The following is a 17,727-nucleotide window of genomic DNA, read 5'->3' as shown; positions in this document are numbered from 1 at the left end:
AACCAATGGGATGAGGTGGCTCAATGCGCTAGCATGTCAAGTAACGTCTCCATCCGTGTACCGAAAACGGTTAAATTAGCTGACGAGCCCGAATTTGCAATAACCGACACTTTATACAAATTAAAAATCAATAATCATTTATTTACGTTTTTTTGTGAGAAAAGTTGTGCCGCACTGAATGCTGGGATTGCCTTCACTGCTAAGGCAGCATCGGATGCTCACTCGTCATGCACACTTCTGTCAAAATACTGTAGAGTTCAGATTTAAGGTGACTTAGTAGACATAATTTTAAGGCATCTAGGATTTGGAACAGCCTCCTTCTCGGGTGCACACGTAGGATGAAGTAAAATACTGACCATGTAGAGAGCGCACTAGGTTTTCGACACACCCAGAGTGTATATAGAGAGGGGAGAGAGAGAGCAGGAAGCAGAGACCCGGGTCAGGTATAAAAAGAACCACAGCAGTTTATTTGGGTTTCAGTACCGGTTCCACATGAAAAAGCTACGATGGCTCCGCATGAGTCGTCTACACAAACTTTATTCTCTTAAAAATACATCCCAGTTTAAAACAGCACACAGTAATACAGCATAGATACGGGGGGGTACGAGGGGGGGGGGGTACAGCTCCTGTCGTACAGCATACAGCAGTTCAGAACATCTACACTCGTCCCATCTACAACCTGAGGAAGAGGAGGGCAACCACACCTCCACACAGTAATGCAGCAGTCACACAGGCACCAAGAGGAAGAGGAGGGCAGGAAGGAAGAAAATAATTCATAGAGTAACGTATCAATCAATTTAAGGTGGATTACAAATTTTAATGTCCACCTTAAAAAAAAAAACATACATATTAGAAAGACTATTTCCAGTTTCTCTGTGTGAAGCTAATGCTAGCACGTGTCCCCACCACTCCCAGTTCCAGAACAGACCCCATTATTATTAATAATTAATAAATATACTTTAGTTTATTAGAATTAATATTTTATAACCTGCAGTGTGAGCGGCACATGATTAAACACACTGAGGACTTTCCTAACATCTTAAAAACACCACAGGTTTGTTTTTTATATTTTAGTTAATTAGAATTAAAGTAAAGATGAATTTTAGCGTCACTGACCCCGAACGCGGCTACAGTTAAAAACCCGGCCGCCACCGGCAGGCTGGGCGCTAAACCGAGCGTCGAAATCCAGCGTGTTCGGGTTTTTATGCCATTGGCTACTGATCGATCACGTCTAATAGGAAGCGAACGATCAGCGATTAGAGAAGCAGAGCAGAATCTCGTTGCTAACGGACTAACGAGCGCTGCCGAGAGGTGCACGGCGCCCCCATGTGGCGACTGGAGGAACAGGAAACAAAAAGCCAGCGAGAGGTAAAGCTACAGAACGAGGGAGAGAAAGAGAGAGAGAGAGAGAGAGAGAGAGAGAGAGAGAGAGAGAGAGGGGTGAGAGAGGTAGTAGGTTAGAGGTAGAGAAAGCAGGATTATTTTAGAAGCGAATGCAACACACACACACACACACACACACACACACACACACACACACACACACACACACACACACAGAGAGGAAGGTCCAGCAGAGGTAGATTTTACTAAGGCAGGTTAGAGGAAGCATGCACACTGACGCAGGAGCGGCGCTAAATCCTGACATGGTGCTACAGTGATAGTTTTCAGTGTGTGTGTGTGTGTGTGTGTGTGTGTGTGTTCAGTAGAGAGCAGGTCTATCAGGGCGACGACAGGAGCTGCGTTACAGTCAGAAGGTGTGTTGGATCTGGTCCGTTAGTTCTCGGACGGGCGAGGAGGAAGCAGGGTCGCCGGGGCCGGCGGCATCCCATCAGGCTGTGCGGTAGGAGGCGCGGAAGGAGGGAGGGGCCCGGGATCTGGAACATCAAAGGATTAGAGCGGTTAAACGAGCCCATGTGACTCCCTCACTGACAGAACACCAGAGGAACTTGAACTCTAGTCTGACGCCTGTTCCATGCCGAGCAGGCAGGTGGCGCCGATGAGACGGCAGAACTGATATTACAGAGTGAAACAGTACACAGATACTTACACATGCCGTTTGAGGCTCCGGGGTGCCTGGGGCCCATCATAGGGGGCATCCCGCCTGGTGGTGGACCCGTCATGGGACCTGGAGGACCGCCGGGCATGGAGCTCGCAGGGGCGCCAGGCATCGGCCCCGGGGGGCCAACTGACATTACGTTAGGAGGAGCGCCGGACATGGGGCCCGGAGGGCCGCCTGGCATCATGCGACCAACCATCGGACCTACACACACACACACACACACACACACACACACACACACACACACGTGTTAAGTTTGCATGTATTAAGAAGAAGCAGCCAATAGCACGCTCCGATGATTAAACATAAGAACCCTGACCCGTCTGCGAGGGGTGGTGGGGGCCCACCATAGGGTGGTGCATGCCGGGATATACGGCCCCCGGGTGCATTCCTGGCATGTGGGAAGGAGGCGGATGACCTCCATGACCTGGGTGTGGAGCGCCGTGAGGATGAGGCGGGGCTCCGTGACCCGGGGGCGGAGCTCCGTGCTGAGCCACGGCGGCGGCCTGTTGCTCCATCTGCTGGCGAGCTTTCATCTCGGCGTACTTCAGCTGCTCCATGTGGAAGGCCTGGCGCTCGGTCAACAACTGCTGCCTCTGTAACTCCAGCTACACACACACACACACACACACACACACACTCGTAAGAGCATGAAATATACAAAACCAGTCTCAAAAAAATTGGGACACGATGTGAAACGCAAATAGGATCAGCAATCAATGATTTTTGAAAAAGCAAGACTGAGAGGGTGTAACACACATGGAGCTTAGCGTGGCTCTCCGTACGCCATACGGCTCTTTGTGAGAACCAAACACTGGAAGGTGATAAAAAAACTGGACGTGTCTCATAAGTGATGACCAGAATCACCTTGATCAGACTGGGGCTCGTACAAGCAGCAGCAGATTCACAGTTGGGAATTGGATATGACTAAACTGGGAGTTTAGTAATGCAGGTTTACGTTACATTTAGTGATTTGTGCCATCTACAGTCCATAACACTGTTAAAAGATTCTGAGAATCTGAGGAAATCTGTGTGTCGAGGAGAAGACAAATGATGAACTGATGTAATGAACAGAAGCAGATGGATTGTGGAACGCTTCGGAAAACCCTGCTCAGTAAACACGGCTCATCACTGCATCCACACACACACAAACTCCAGGAGCGCCGCCGACTCCTCAGGGCTCAGACTCATCCCAGACGCTGCCCTTCACCCCCGTCTGGATCCGAGCCCAGATCCGAGGTATACAAGCACTGACGTGTGAGAGGGGCGTGTGCAGGAACCTCACCGCCTCCTTCTCTCGGTCCATGATGGTCTCCAGCTCCTCGAAGTGGCGCAGTTTGATCTCCAGCTTCTTCATCTGAGTCTCCACCAGCAGGGCCACCAGAGACTTGATCTTCCGCTCCTCCACCGCTGCCAGGTGCTGAAACACACGGGTCACAGAGATTGGAGGTGGTCTAAAGTATGTGCACCCCCCCCCCCCCCCCTCCTCCCCATGGTACAGAAGAATACCGTGACTGACAGGTGAAAAAGTTTACACGCCCTTTAATCGCCCTTATACATCCATAGAATTCCAGAGTCACTCAACAACCTCGGGCTCCTCTAAGCAGCCGACTGATGATAAACTAAACAGCCGAAAGTATGTGGACACACCTGATTGTTAGCTTTCTAACTGGTGTATAAAAACAATATCAGCTAAATGACATGCTCAAAGAGAAAGGGGACTTCCCCAAACTGTTGACACAATGATAAAAGCATGATCCCCCCCCACTGAGCACTAAGCAAGCGCTATAAAGAGCTGGTTGTGTACAAACGAGCTCCAGTTGCTCTACACAGAGCCCTGGTCTTTTTGGGATGAATTACACTCAGACTGAAATCACTGACTATTGACTGAATGGGCACAAATTCCCACAGACACACTCCAAAGTCTTCCAGAAATATTTCCCAGCAGGGAAGATGATATTAAAATTTTTGGTGTTTAGAGGACACTTTTATCCAGTACATCATCTAAGCAATAGAGGGTTAAGGGCCTTGCTCAAGGGCCCAACAGTGGCAACCTGTCAGTGGTGGGGCTTGAACAAGCGACCTTTCGATTACTAGTCCAGGATCTTAAACGCTAGGCTACACCTGCCCTTGTTTAAAGATACAAAGGAAGGTCACATGGGTTTGGAACAGGATGTCATGGTCAGGGGTTCCCATAGTTCTGGTCCAAATATTGTACTAGAGCCTATACAGATATAACACACCCCAAAACCTGGTGAAAACCCCTCTGGGTAGAGATGGCGGGTACCTTGGCCTTGGTGGCAGCGGAGGCGAGAGCAGCGGCCGCAGCGGTGGCGATGTTACCCTCTCCGATATCCAGCTCCACCTGCTTCTTGCCCTCGTCCGTCGCCCCCTCGTCTTCCTCCTTCCCCCCCTCCGAGACCTCCATCTCCTCCTCCTTTTCTTTCTCTGAAACAGGACGCAGCAAAACACGAAATCAAACGCCAACGTCGGTATCCGCATGCACACGGACGTCGTGTCGGGCCGGAACCGAGAACACACCGGCGTCTGCACCGGCGTCCTTCGTCTCCCCCGGCTCGGCCTCGTCGTCCTCGCTGTCGGGCGTCTCCGTCTCCTCGCTCTTCACCTTCTCTCCCTCGGCCGGTTTCTCGGCCGCGTCGCTCTGGCTGGTTTTCTCCGCCTCGTCCTTCGATTCGGCCTAAAGAGGAGAAGCACGAGGGTCAGAAAGAAGCAGAGAGTTCTAGTTTCCTTCAGGAGGGTTTTAGATCGCGGTGAACGCGCCTGTGGACGCTCGTGAAGCAGGGAATCGATTCTCACCTTATCCGACTGCTGTGACTCCGGGTCGGTTTCCATTTTCTCCGTCTCTGTGGCTTCTGAGGGAAAAAGAAAAAGCATGAAAATGATCGATAAGAGGCGATGAGTCTCATCCAGCGTCACACTTGGAATCTTGGAATTAAAACGTAAAGATTATTTGCTGTCTAGCAAAAAAAGGCCTAAATATAACGGTTCACCTCTAAACCTGACCTGAACCACTGCGAGATGCTGTAGCAGGACCTGAAACATGCACCCATGTCCCCCTCCCTTATAACAGACGAGGACCTGAAAACAATGTAATATATATGTACACTGATCAGCCATAACATTAAAACCACCTCCTTGTTTCTACACTCACTGTCCATGTTATCAGCTCCACTTACCATATAGAAGCACTTTGTAGTTCTACAATTACTGACTGTAGTCCATCTGTTTCTCTGCATGCTTTGTTACCCCCTTTCACCCTGTTCTTCAATGGTCAGGACCCCCACAGAGCAGGTATTATTTAGGTGGTGGATGATTCTCAGCACTGCAGTGACACTGACATGGTGGTGGTGTGTTAGTGTGTGTTGTGCTGGTATGAGTGGATCAGACACAGCAGCGCTGCTGGAGTTTTTAAACACCTCACTGTCACTGCTGGACTGAGAATCGTCCACCAACCAAATATGTTCAGCCAACAGCGCCCCGTGGGCGGCGTCCTGTTCCCACTGATGAAGGTCTAGAAGATGAGCGACTCAAACAGCAGCAATAGATGAGCGATCGTCTCTGACTTTACATCTACAAGGTGGACCGACTAGGTAGGAGTGTCTAACAGAGTGGACAGTGAGTGGACACGGTGTTTAAAAACTCCAGCAGCGCTGCTGTGTCTGATCCACTCATACCAGCACAACACACACTAACACACCACCACCATGTCAGTGTCACTGCAGTGCTGAGAATCATCCACCACCTAAATAATACCTGCTCTGTGGGGGTCCTGACCATTAAAGAACAGGGTGAAAGGGGGTAACAAAGCATGCAGAGAAACAGATGGACTACAGTCAGTAATTGTAGAACTACAAAGTGCTTCTATATGGTAAGTGGAGCTGATAACATGGACAGTGAGTGTAGAAACGAGGAGGTGGTTTTAATGTTATGGCTGATCTACAGCCACCTACAGGCCACTCGTGGTATTACAGGTTGAATATTCTAACCTGAATCCTATTTAAAACTGTACTTTTTGGAAGCACCTGTGGCGCCCCCCTCAGGAACTGCTCGAGACATTGTACTGCTTATTTATCTTTCCATTTCAACGTGCCCAATTCCCCAGCTGTGCTGCCTAGCTGTGGTTGTAATAAACAGTGCTTGGAGTGTGTGAGGTTACCAGATTTCTCCGGCTCCTCGGGCGCAGTACCGGCGATGCCGCTGCTCTCCAGGCCGAACGAGGGGTTGACTTTTCCCGTGCTCCTCGCCGCCTCCTCCACCTTCTTTACGTGGGCTTCGACCAGCTCGGCCGGGACCTCCTCTCTCACCCGGGAGAACTCCTCTACACACACACACGATTATTAAACACTACCACGTCTCTGTGCAGCGCCATCGATCGGCCAGCAGAGGGCGTGACTGCAGCAGTGTTGAGGGTATAACTCAGACGGAGGGGATTCCTCATCACTGCTGCAGTCACGCCTTCTGCTGGCCGATCGATGGCGCTGCACGGAGACCCCTCTGAGATGTAATGTGATACCGTACGAACACACACACTCACCGAGAGCGGCCTTGGCGGCGGCGGAAGCCACTCTAGCATCCACCACAGACGCCAGAAAAGCCACGGTGCTCATGACCGGGTTCCCCGACTGGCTGAAGGGGATGGGCTGGTAGGCCAGGGGCCCGAGAGACGCCTCCGAGCTCTCCAGGTACGGGTCCTCGATGGGCAGGCGCAGGAAGTGAAGGATGCACTCGTCCTGCGTCCGGCTGGCCACGTGCTCGGAAACTTTGTTCCAGTCGTCCTTGTACATCTCCAGGGCCTGACACACACACACACACACACACACACACACACACACACACACACACACACACACACACACACACTTTACATAAATCTATCTAATCATTCTATAAATTAAGTAAACCCAGGTGGTTTACAGGTGGACTTACCTCCAACAGCAGGAGAGTTTCCTGCTCGGTCCATTCCCTGGTTCCGCTCCCTCCTTTAGCCTAGAGAACACACACACACACACACACACACACACACACACACACACACACACACACACACACACACACACACACACACAATGTTTATAACCTTATAACCCACTTTATTACTTGTGGTTTTGGAATACGACGTCCATAAAGCTCATGCTCAGGTGTCCACACACTTTTACATTTACACGTGTGTGTGTGTGTGTGTGTGTGTGTGTGTGTGTGTGTGTGTGTGTAAAAAAGAGAGAAGAGATGATGCCACTCACCTTGGGGTTCTTTTTGGAGTAGATATCGGTCTTCAGGCCGAAGTTCTGCAGGTCTGTGGGTTTGTCCTTGTTCTTCTCTGGAAAGTTCAGCATCTGCTGAGCAGGAGGAACCTGAAACCAAACAAACCTGGCGATGATGCCCTCAACACCTCAACCACATCAGTAAATACACTTTGACGCCCCTTCTAATTATTGCTATAATTCATGTGGTTTAGTCACAGCAGTCGCTTACAGGTGTAATAAATCAATCATATAAAGGAAATTATGTGCTTCCAACTTGGCAGGAACAGTTTAGGGAAGGCCCTTTCCTGTTCCATTATGAGAAAAAGCTCAGTTTAAAATCCAAGAGAAGCTCCAGTGTCCCGCACAGAGCCCCGAGCTCAGCCCCACTCAACAGCTCTGGGATGAATCGGAACACCGACTGATCAATCAGCGCCCACCAGCCACACTTTTAGCTGAACGGGCACAAATTCCCACACACACAGACACGCACCTATCAGAAGAGCGGCTGTTGCTCTAACTGAAGAGGTCACACTGAGGTCGCTCCGTTTTAATAGTGTTTGTTTTCGAAACGGGACGTCGGACAAGCTCACGGTCAGGCGTCCGAATACTTTTGACCCTACAGTGTCACATACAGGGTGTGTTAAGTTTAGGAACGATGTGAGGCGAAAAAACATCATCCACTGACTGTGCTGTGAGTTGCATTCGTTAACCTAACAACTAATATGGGCTATACTGCTTCTGGAGGTCAGCAAGTAACAGCAAAGTAAAACATGTCTGTAACCGTGTGCGCAGTGTAAACATTCTGCCGTTACCCAGAGTTCATAAATGCGTGGTGTATGTGTGTGTGTGTGTGTGTGTGCGCACGTACTGACCTGCGGGGGGCGATGGTGCAGCGGTACGAGGCCCGACGGCGTATCCGTCAGCACATTGAAGTGCGGCGTGGGAGGAGGGCCCATGGGCATCGGCCTGCTCTCCGCGTCCACCTGGTAGTTGATGAGACCCCACTGCTCCAGGAAGGCGTGGACCCTGACACACACACACAACGGAGAGAGGGCGGGGTCACTCACGGTATCAACAACGCATCACCTGCCAGCAGGTGGCGCAGTGAGGGAGAGAACGTACCTCATGACCGCGCAGACGTCTCCGGTGAGGTTGCGCCTGCAGGAGGTGGAGGTGAGGTACTCCTGAGGGTTCAGCCGATACGTATCGATCATGAAGTTACGGTACGCCAGGTATCTGCACAGAGAGCACGCCGGTTAGAAACACGCCCGCCATGCTGCTGGAGCACGAGGGCCACTGTACACAGTCGAGCCAGCTTTATATAAGATAATCCTTTATTAGTCCCACAATGGGGAAATTCACAATATGAATCACGGATATGAAGAAGCGTCTGCTCCAGGTCGACCGTGGTTCCTCTGATCTGATGGACAGAGCAAATGCAGGCGCATATTCCTGACACAGCAGTATAAACTCTGGGTCGTGTAAAGCCTGCTTGACTGTAAACAGTGATCCAGCAGCTTCTAATTTATCACAGACCTGTTTTTTTTTTATTCTGCTATTAAATCTCAGATTAAAAAGACAGTTTGGGTTTTTCTTTCGCCCCTGGTACACGACAATTTATCCATACAGTATTCATTAGACTTATATGGGCACAGAGAAGCCATCAGCAGCAGTCAATAATAATCGGTGATTAGGACTCAGAACCCCATTATCCTCAGCAGCGGGAGTCTTTGTGGTATCAGCCTGGCAGGGCGCTCAACAGACACAATAGATTGTGGCAAAGCTGGTAGAGAAGGTTTTGGGGATTGAGAGTGGTCAAGTGACCAGAGTGGACCCCCCCACTCCAAGTCAGTCCATTAAACAAAACCCAGATGGACACAGAAGAGATCAAACCCGGGACACTGAAGCTGAGACGCCAACCCTAATGTAATATGCCATCTTAACCCACCCAAAATGATTCAGCAGTGCTGCTCAGATGGCAGATCCAGGGTTCCAATCCCCAGCAAATGCCCCAACGCCCAGCGATTGTGTTAACCGGACCCACAGAGACCCTGATCAGGATAAAGTGATGGTAAAATAAGATGATGATCAGCAATGAAGGTGACTGATGGACTCACATCTCTGGAGATTTGGATTTGTTCTTGCCGTTGAAGAACTCGGGCAGGGCTCGTCTCTCGATCTCATGGATTCTGGAGGGGAAGAGAGACGCCGGCGTTACTCAAACTGGTTATAAACCAGTAACAGTCAAATCAAATCCACACGAGATCAGAGAAAATACCAACAATAAAGAAAAAAAAAAAAAACAATAGACAGAAGAGACAGTTCTAGTGTGATTCGTCTTCTCCCAAACCTTACACACTACAGTATTATAGACGCAGTTTTTGGGGCTGGAGGGTGAGAGGGTGAAACGGCGTCTAATTGTGTTACCTTGACACCCCAGAGTCCCTAATTTGAGTCTGGGGCTGCGTTCACTTGACATGGCAAAAGCAGCGTTGTTCCCTGTGGAGCACGACTCTGCACCTGAAGAACGATTCTGGCCTGCAGTTCTCCTAGTGTCAACACTAAACCTAACCCCCCACCCCACCCTACCCCCCCACACACACACAGAGAAGATGTGAGAAGATCTTACGAGTTGTAGTCGAACCAGGCGGAGTAGCTGGGAACGACGATGTGATGGGTTTGTTCAGTCACGTTGTCCTCGCCCGAGTCCATCAGACGGTTCACCTCGGTTTTGTTCTGCTCCTCGTCCTCCTGTAGAACACACAAGTTCCCACAGATCTGATCCTGTAGCACCAACCCCAGCTGAGAGGAATGCTAGTGCGCTCCAAACACGTTCAAATTCCTCGTGCTGGATCACATTTATTACAGCCCCAAATCAAGGCGTGAATATTTATTAATTTTTCAATTATTACCCAACATGCCTGCAAATTATTTAATAAAAATCTAGTGTTTATTAATAATTATTTTATTGTTTACGAGGCCGTTTGCTTAGTTTGCTGCCTAAAAATAGGTCGCACACAAAAATAATAATAATGATATAAACAAACTTTAACTTGTACATGAACGCCCTCATGTGGAGGCTTTACGTTACACCTCGTAAACCACAGCAGGACCAGATTGCCACCAATTTCATTAATGAAGTATATTTCGTTTAGTGTTTTGTTTTAATGAATCTGATGTGTTGCCTGGGTCACCAACACTGAGACCTAAGTAAGAATCTCAGCTGTGCTGTCGACCGGCCATCCTGTACCGAATCTCTCCCTGAGCGATGTGACTGTTATTAAGGCAGGTTTAGCTTAGTGGTTAAAGTACTAGACTAGTAACAGAACGTTGCTGGTTCAATTACACCCTTGTCGTCACTGTCGGGCCCCTGAACTGTGTATAAACGCCATAAACAAAAACGACCGTGTCTGTACGAGAGGGAAAAGCTCAAAAGATAATTGCTTCGGTACATTTGCGCCCTCTGCTGTCTGGTTGAGGCATCTGCACTAGCAATGCAGCTCAGAACAGGATGAATTAGCGCTGCGGTACCGCTGACGTGATGAGAATCCGCTGAACTGCTAACTGAAGCACTATGGGAATTATTTCCAGCCAAAATATTTGGTTCGCCCACAGAACCAAAAACATTCTAATATCTAGGTCCAGATGTACACTAATGAGAACTGAGCCACACACAGACAAAAGAATTCAAACAAACTTACAGCTCTTACCTTGGTCCCAGAGCCCACTGATCCATCTTCCTGCTCATCTAAAGAATAGATAAGAGAAATAATAATGAGCAAAATTATTTGCTTTGATCTACATTCTTCAAATTCTAGTGTAGTAAATTGAAATTTTAGATTGTATTTCACTGTATCTAATCATTTAGTTTGATGCCGACTTGAAGCTGTAAATCACCCTGCAGACAGGGGGCGCTCTTACCCAGATCGGTAACGGTTCCTCCTTTGACGGGAGCGTTCTCGCTGTCCTTCTTCTGATTAACTGCACACAGCAAAATAATAAACATCATCAGCACAAGCAAAACAGAACCAGGAGTATCAGACGACAGGCCTAAACAAGGACGATCACATTATTAAAACGTCCAACTCACAAACATTCAGATGAATCTTTTAGCCACTGCATTAGTTAGTGTAAGTTAAATTAAAGGGTGTCCACACACTTTTGGCCATTTGATGTATTGAATAAAAAAGACTGGGAGCGGGACAGGGACCAGGATCGGTCACATGACCGTGTTTGTGCATGTACTCACAGTTTTTGGGCAGATTAACCTCCTCCATGCCGGGTACAGGAGACGGATCCTCCATGTCCTTGGTGAGATCTTCTTCCTGCTCGTCGTCATCACGCTGGCCCCGTCGTTTCCAGTGCGGCGTGGCGTTTCTGTGAGCGTCACGTGACACGGCGGTCAGTATAAATCCGGTACATAACGATCGATATGAAACTACCGCCCCCGTGTGGAGGATGTGCGTCGTTACCCTTTCTTATTGCCTTTCCTGCGCGACTCTGCAGGGGTGCTGGGCGGGGACGGGGAGCGGCGCCTCTTCTTTCCTCCGGCCAGAGACTTTCGCTCCTTGCGATCGGGCGTACGGGAAGACTGATCAGTAACCACGGCAACGTAATGATGGATGAGAGAAAGAGCCAGAGAATGCGAGAATGAACGAGAGAATGGAACGATCTCGGCCAGCAGGTGAAACGAGGAGGAGGAGGAGGAGGAGAGGAAGGAAAGGAAGGGTGTGGTGGGGTGGTGGTGATTGATGATGAAGATCTGAGTAGATGATTCGAGCTTACCTCCTCCTCTTTAGGGAAGATGCGCTGGCGGAAGCTCACCGGCTTCCTGTTCTCGTCCACCTCGTAATCTTCCTCGTTCATCCACTCGTTGAAGGCGTCCGTATCCAGCACCCATTTGGCGTGAACCTGAGGCAGGTAACAGGTCAGGGAACAAGAGTGAGAGCGCTGATGATGCTTCACCACGAGGATAAGAGCGCGAGTTCAGGTGTTTTATTTATTTATTTATTAGGATTTCAACGTCATCACAGGGAGAACATGCAAACTCCACACAGAAAGGACCCAGACCACTCCACCTGGGAATCGAACACAGGACCCTCTCGCTGTGAGGTGACGGTGCTACCCACCGAGCCCTGCCGCCCAAGGTCAGGCGTTTTAGCCACACCCAATGCTGCCAATAACGTCCACCTAGCCTACAGACAGAAGCCCACACGGACTGCGCCCTAAGAATCGGAGGTTATAGCTGTTGGCCACTTCTTTTCACCGGACAGTGGCTAATATCCCACACAGAGCTTTACTGGCCATTATGAGGAACATGCTACGTTCTGTTTATTCCTCAACCGGTCAGTACGTCTCTGGGACGCAACAGCGGTAAAACACGCTGGCCTACCAGTGCTGAGATCTTAAGCTCTCGGGTTCCAATCTCAGTTCCGATATCAGCCAACCGGGGGCCGGTCAAGGTGCTGCGCAGGTCTGACCGGGGTCTCTGGAGTACAAGTCAGTGAAGTGTGGTTTTCAAGACGTAACATAAAGCCTCCACCAGGGGGCGTTTATTTATCTTTTTTTTTTGGCTCACGACTGAAACACTCTGCATTTAAGTACAACAGTGTAATACAGGAAGTGTGTAATGATTAGGGGTGTGCTAGATCGTATCGTTCACGATAATACCGGTATAATTTTTTGAACGATAAAAAAATCCCATATCGTAATGATAGCGATATTCTGCGTTGTTTACGTAATGACGTCACACAGCTACGCAAATGGCGTACGTTCGTTACGTGGGTCATTCGGGTAGAGTAACGAGCACGGCGGAAAGCGGCTCTGCGGTGGAGGAGCTCGTTCCAAAAACACCAAGTCCACCATAAATTAATCTTTGGCAACCCAAACCCCAACCACCGCTTTGCCGGCAACTTTTTTTGCGGAAGTGGGTTCACACAGGGACGCAAATCATCAGCGCACCTCCACCAAACAGTGCAGGAATACTCTCAACATTACTCTGAACTAGCACTACTACTGTACTTAGTAGTAATTGTGGCGCGCTACGAGCAAAGGCGCCACCGGGCTCTGCGCGTTCCAGTGTTGCCAGATTGGGCGGTTATCCACCAAATTGGGCAGATTTTGTTGGGAAACAGGTTTTGTTGGTCAGTCTGTATCATATTGTTGAAAGAAAATTACAATTAGTTTTCCATGCATTCACACTGGCATGTTCTGGGGTTGAGTGTCATCTTTACACACAAGTTGGCAGCCAAATGATAAACTGCCAACTGATCACTGCCTGTATAGGTAAATGAGTGACCACATAAAAAAAAAGGTATCAGTTTCTGTGCCACCCCTGTATGTGGGCAATGGTCTTAGTCTGGCCACCCCTATGGAAATTGTCTGACTCCGCCACTACATTATGTGCATTATTTTTACTGGAAAGACAAAATACAGAAAAGTGTGCGTAATTCTTACATACTTCTTAACTTATATTAATTCTAACCTGAACATTATTTATTTTGCAATAGTGTTTTCCCCAAAATAAATAAAATATTTTTCAGCATTTTGTTATATCGCCAAAAATATCGTTATCGCAAAAATAATATTTTAGGGCCATATCGCCCACTCCTAGTAAGGATGGTGAGATTTGCATGTTCTCACCCTGCACGGCTTCTCTGAGCTCGGTGGATCCTCAATCTCTCCGTCTACATCACTGGTGGAAACCCAGGTATCATAACTGAAACACCACACAGAGCCACGATCAGCTGGATACAACAACAACAACACAACAACGCAGGTTCATTCCTGCCCACCCGTGTACCCACCTGTCTGGGTAGGATCCCCAGTGGACCAGAACCTGCTTGTCCTTGCGCATGACGGGTCGAAACCACTCTTCTGCAAACACCACACAGCACGTTTACATCGTCAGACTGAACAAATCAACATGTAGAGGGAGGTTTATAAGCTGCTCATGGTTCTGAATAGACCCACTAACCTTCGTCTGTCTGTGCTGGAGAAGAACTGATGAGATGTGTAGCTTTGGACTTATCGTCAGTGATGCTGCCCTGTAATAGAAAAACAAACAATAAATAAAACACATCAGTTCCAGAAAATAATCAATTCTGAACATAACGATAAAACACCAACAGAGAAAAAAAACAGGGCACATCATACCTGGTGTCTCTTGACGATATCTTTGAGTTTGCCGGCTTGTTTTTGGTCCATGTCGGAGGAGATGTACACCACCGGTCGGGTTAAGCAGTTGTTCTGCAGCAAATATAAATATACAGAAACATTTCACCCACTTATACTTTGTGTGCTGAAAGACCCCCGGTCTTCAGGTGTGTGTCTTACCTGCGCGAGGGTTTTCTCGATGTTCATGAACATCTCTACGTTTCTGTCCATCCTGGATGGATTCTGCAGATCGAACCTCCTCCTGATCACACACACACACACACACACACACACACACAGGGTGATGAGGAGATGATCAACTCTGAGGCTCGAATATAACAATCGTTCATGAAAAAGAAAACAAGTCTCACCACCCCTGTTCACTCTTGAACTTGTACGCAGAACCCAAAATGTGACACAGAGCTCCGCCCGCTTTGAAGTCCAAGAAGCTCTTTGCCTAAAAATACAGGACAGACCATCAGCTGCTGGATCAGACACACAATCAGGACCCGTTTAACAGCATGGGGGGAATAACATGTTCAGATGCTGTTCAGTTCTCTACGATACTTCCAGGTTTCTGTTCCTTGTCTTGATACTCGTCTTCCCTGAATGCATCAAGACAAGCCGTGCTGTGGCATGAAGAGTATGAGGTACAGAATAGGTTAAACAAAGCCAATGGAAGGACTGGAGTGAACTGGAGCAGTGGGGTGATCTTGCAACATCCAGGTAGATTAAAAAACCATTCCAATAAACCTAAATTTATTTACGTTTTTGGACAATCAAAGACATTTCCAGACTGTATTGACCTTTACAGCAAACTGAAATATGAAGGAAGGTAGGTGTGTTGGTGCGTTCGTACTCACAGGTAGTTTGGTGAGGGCCGGATTGCTCACTTTGCGTCCGAACGCGTCTTCCTGAAACTGGAGCAGCTGAACCACCAACCCGGACAAAGATTTACAGGATGGAGAATCAGCCTGAACGTACTGCAAAATAAACACACCAAAACATTCAGGATGTTGCTCAACACTATGCGGAATTGAAAACTTTCTTTATAAAAAAAAAAAAAAAAAAAAAAAAAAAAAAAGAAACAATAGTTTAATTATGTATTAGTTATATAATACATTTATGGTATTGGGTGGTGTGTAGCGATTAGGGCATGAATATTTCCTATTCAGTGACTGCAGAATTGATATTGCTGTGATTAATTGTAATGATCTGATTGTGTGGATGTAAACACACTCAGTGGTGCTGAGCACATGTCAGTCAGTCAGGGTGTGACATCACAATTCCTAACCCTCACAATACTGATAAACACATTTAGTGTTTTTTTTAAATTATTTGATTTAAATAATCACTTAATGTTGTTCCTCATTGAAGCCCATTCATTTTACCCATGCTCCATCACACAGTGCTGAGATTTACCCTCAAATTACAGCAATGTTTTTGTTTCTGGGCTCATTCAGACCGTTTAACTGTCGTTTTATCTCCTACCTGTATTCCAACAAATCCCGCCTCCTGAGCTAGAATCGGCTATTTGTTCGTGAAGCGCAAGCGCAGTGTTTACTGTCCAATCAGAACTAGACATTTGACAGAACCAACCAATCATCGCTTACAAAGGCGGGATCATGTCCGAATACGGGTGGGATCAACAGTAAAGATTTAATACGACTAGATGTTGTTAGCAATGTGCTAATTGTTTCTTAAACTAGAACAGACTAAAAACAAAAATCACTAACTGCTCAGATAAGAGCACAAAAGTGTAATAACGTCACGTTTCTGCTTTATAAAGCAAATAAACCTGCAGTTCCTAAGAGAAGCGCAGTTTAAATCAGCCGTGAAAGAAAAATAAAGGGTTTTAAACACGGCAACGTTACTAGAGGAACCTCAATCTGCTGGTTCAACTCATTTATTCAACAAAATGTATAATAAAATACAGAAACGTAAAGGAAAATCGTATTTCTTGTACTTTTATGAAAAACAAAGTAATAAACTATAATAAAGTGGTAATAAACCCTACTAATCTATTGTACTCAATCGTAAAAGTAATATAATGATAATAAAGATCGTAATAATATAAAGATCATGTTGGGTACTCTTTCTGTTAAATGTATATATTTGTGAAACATTTACTATTCATATTAAATACAAACTTTCTCAACGCTAAGACAAAAAGTAGACGCTTTAACAGTAGCATTAGCGCGGTTAACCTGGTCGCATTCCAAATACACACCCCTGCCCTACATAAATGCACTACATACCCTAACAAATACAAGCTGCAAGTGCACTCGGTATAATCACACTACTGTGATTGAGACGCGGCCCCGAATGGAGCGACTACATTAGCCTTAGATGCTAACCTTTTTGTAGTGTTTGCTAATCCACTGGCGCACGGTCTCCAGCTGAGAAACAGTCTCTGCGCTCTCCCAGAATTTAGCCGTCGGTCCTCCGTCCTTTTTCCTGCCCACCGCGGTACCGGGGCCCGTCTGAGCTGCCGCTGGGGCTCCAGATCCCGTTCCGCCCGCTGCACTGGCCGCAGTCGCCATTGTTTGACTAACACACACAGAGAAGCTACACTCTCACCACCAGCCTCAGCATGAACCTTTAACATCCATCTGCGCATGCGCCGCCTTGTTTCCGCTACAGAATGGAATCACGACGAGGACGGAACGTCATCATCGGAAAAGGTCGGAAAAACCCGAACGCTTCCGAATTTAGAGAGAGATTTATCAGCTCGTATTTGTGTTTATTTCGTTTTATTTCACTTTGTTTTATTTATAATGTTATTCTGTTTCCTGTGTTTTTTTAATATGTTTCTGTATTATATTTTATTTATTATTTAACTGTCTTCCTCATTGTTTATTATAATGTATGTTTTTAAACTGTTTTTTTTTCATTTGGTTTAAAATGTATTGTTTCAGTTTTATTCCTTTAGTTTTATGTTATAACTTGTGTTTTCTTTAATACATTTAAAATAAAACAATCCATTTATTACCAAATATTCACTTATCTACTATGAGTACTGGCAAAGGTTTGCTATGTAACTTTATTAATATAGTTGGTAGCTTAACATAGATAACTTTATATACTTTAATATTGTTTATGTATTAATAATTTAGCAGAATGCCAGTCATAATTTTATTTAATACAGCTTTAATACGTTTCAAACTTTACTGAAATCAGGCATATACACGAGTACCTTAATATATGGTATTAGATGTAAGGACCCTGCGGGGATGCAGGATTTAT

General features: G+C 47.0%; 1 protein-coding gene across 6 annotated transcripts; it reads right to left on the bottom strand.

The window, feature by feature from the left end:
* Positions 1 to 446: 446 nt before the first annotated feature.
* smarcc1a (SWI/SNF related, matrix associated, actin dependent regulator of chromatin, subfamily c, member 1a) lies at positions 447 to 17,079 on the bottom strand. 6 transcript variants are annotated; one of them, XM_062986039.1, is made up of 28 exons: positions 16,839 to 17,079; positions 15,345 to 15,464; positions 14,853 to 14,938; positions 14,662 to 14,743; positions 14,482 to 14,574; positions 14,303 to 14,372; positions 14,133 to 14,202; positions 13,969 to 14,044; positions 12,112 to 12,237; positions 11,799 to 11,917; positions 11,576 to 11,703; positions 11,248 to 11,307; positions 11,028 to 11,074; positions 9,956 to 10,077; positions 9,444 to 9,515; positions 8,449 to 8,562; positions 8,199 to 8,352; positions 7,324 to 7,434; positions 7,010 to 7,069; positions 6,618 to 6,876; positions 6,240 to 6,401; positions 4,880 to 4,935; positions 4,604 to 4,760; positions 4,350 to 4,510; positions 3,348 to 3,482; positions 2,382 to 2,670; positions 2,051 to 2,263; positions 447 to 1,877 (listed from the first exon to the last, which is right to left on the bottom strand). In XM_062986039.1, exons 1-28 carry the CDS (start codon positions 17,022 to 17,024, stop codon positions 1,777 to 1,779), a joined length of 3,429 nt encoding a protein of 1,142 aa, XP_062842109.1. In that variant the 5' UTR covers positions 17,025 to 17,079; the 3' UTR covers positions 447 to 1,776. The 6 variants fall into 6 exon arrangements, with proteins under 6 accessions (XP_062842109.1, XP_062842113.1, XP_062842110.1 ...); XM_062986043.1 differs by having other exon boundaries at positions 6,270 to 6,401; XM_062986040.1 differs by having other exon boundaries at positions 11,037 to 11,074.
* Positions 17,080 to 17,727: the final 648 nt, after the last annotated feature.

Source organism: Trichomycterus rosablanca, chromosome 23 (assembly GCF_030014385.1).
Source record: "Trichomycterus rosablanca isolate fTriRos1 chromosome 23, fTriRos1.hap1, whole genome shotgun sequence".
Classification (NCBI taxonomy): domain Eukaryota; kingdom Metazoa; phylum Chordata; class Actinopteri; order Siluriformes; family Trichomycteridae; genus Trichomycterus; species Trichomycterus rosablanca.
The sequence above is the reverse complement of the archived record's forward strand: the minus strand, read 5'-3'. Positions and strand labels throughout refer to the sequence as shown.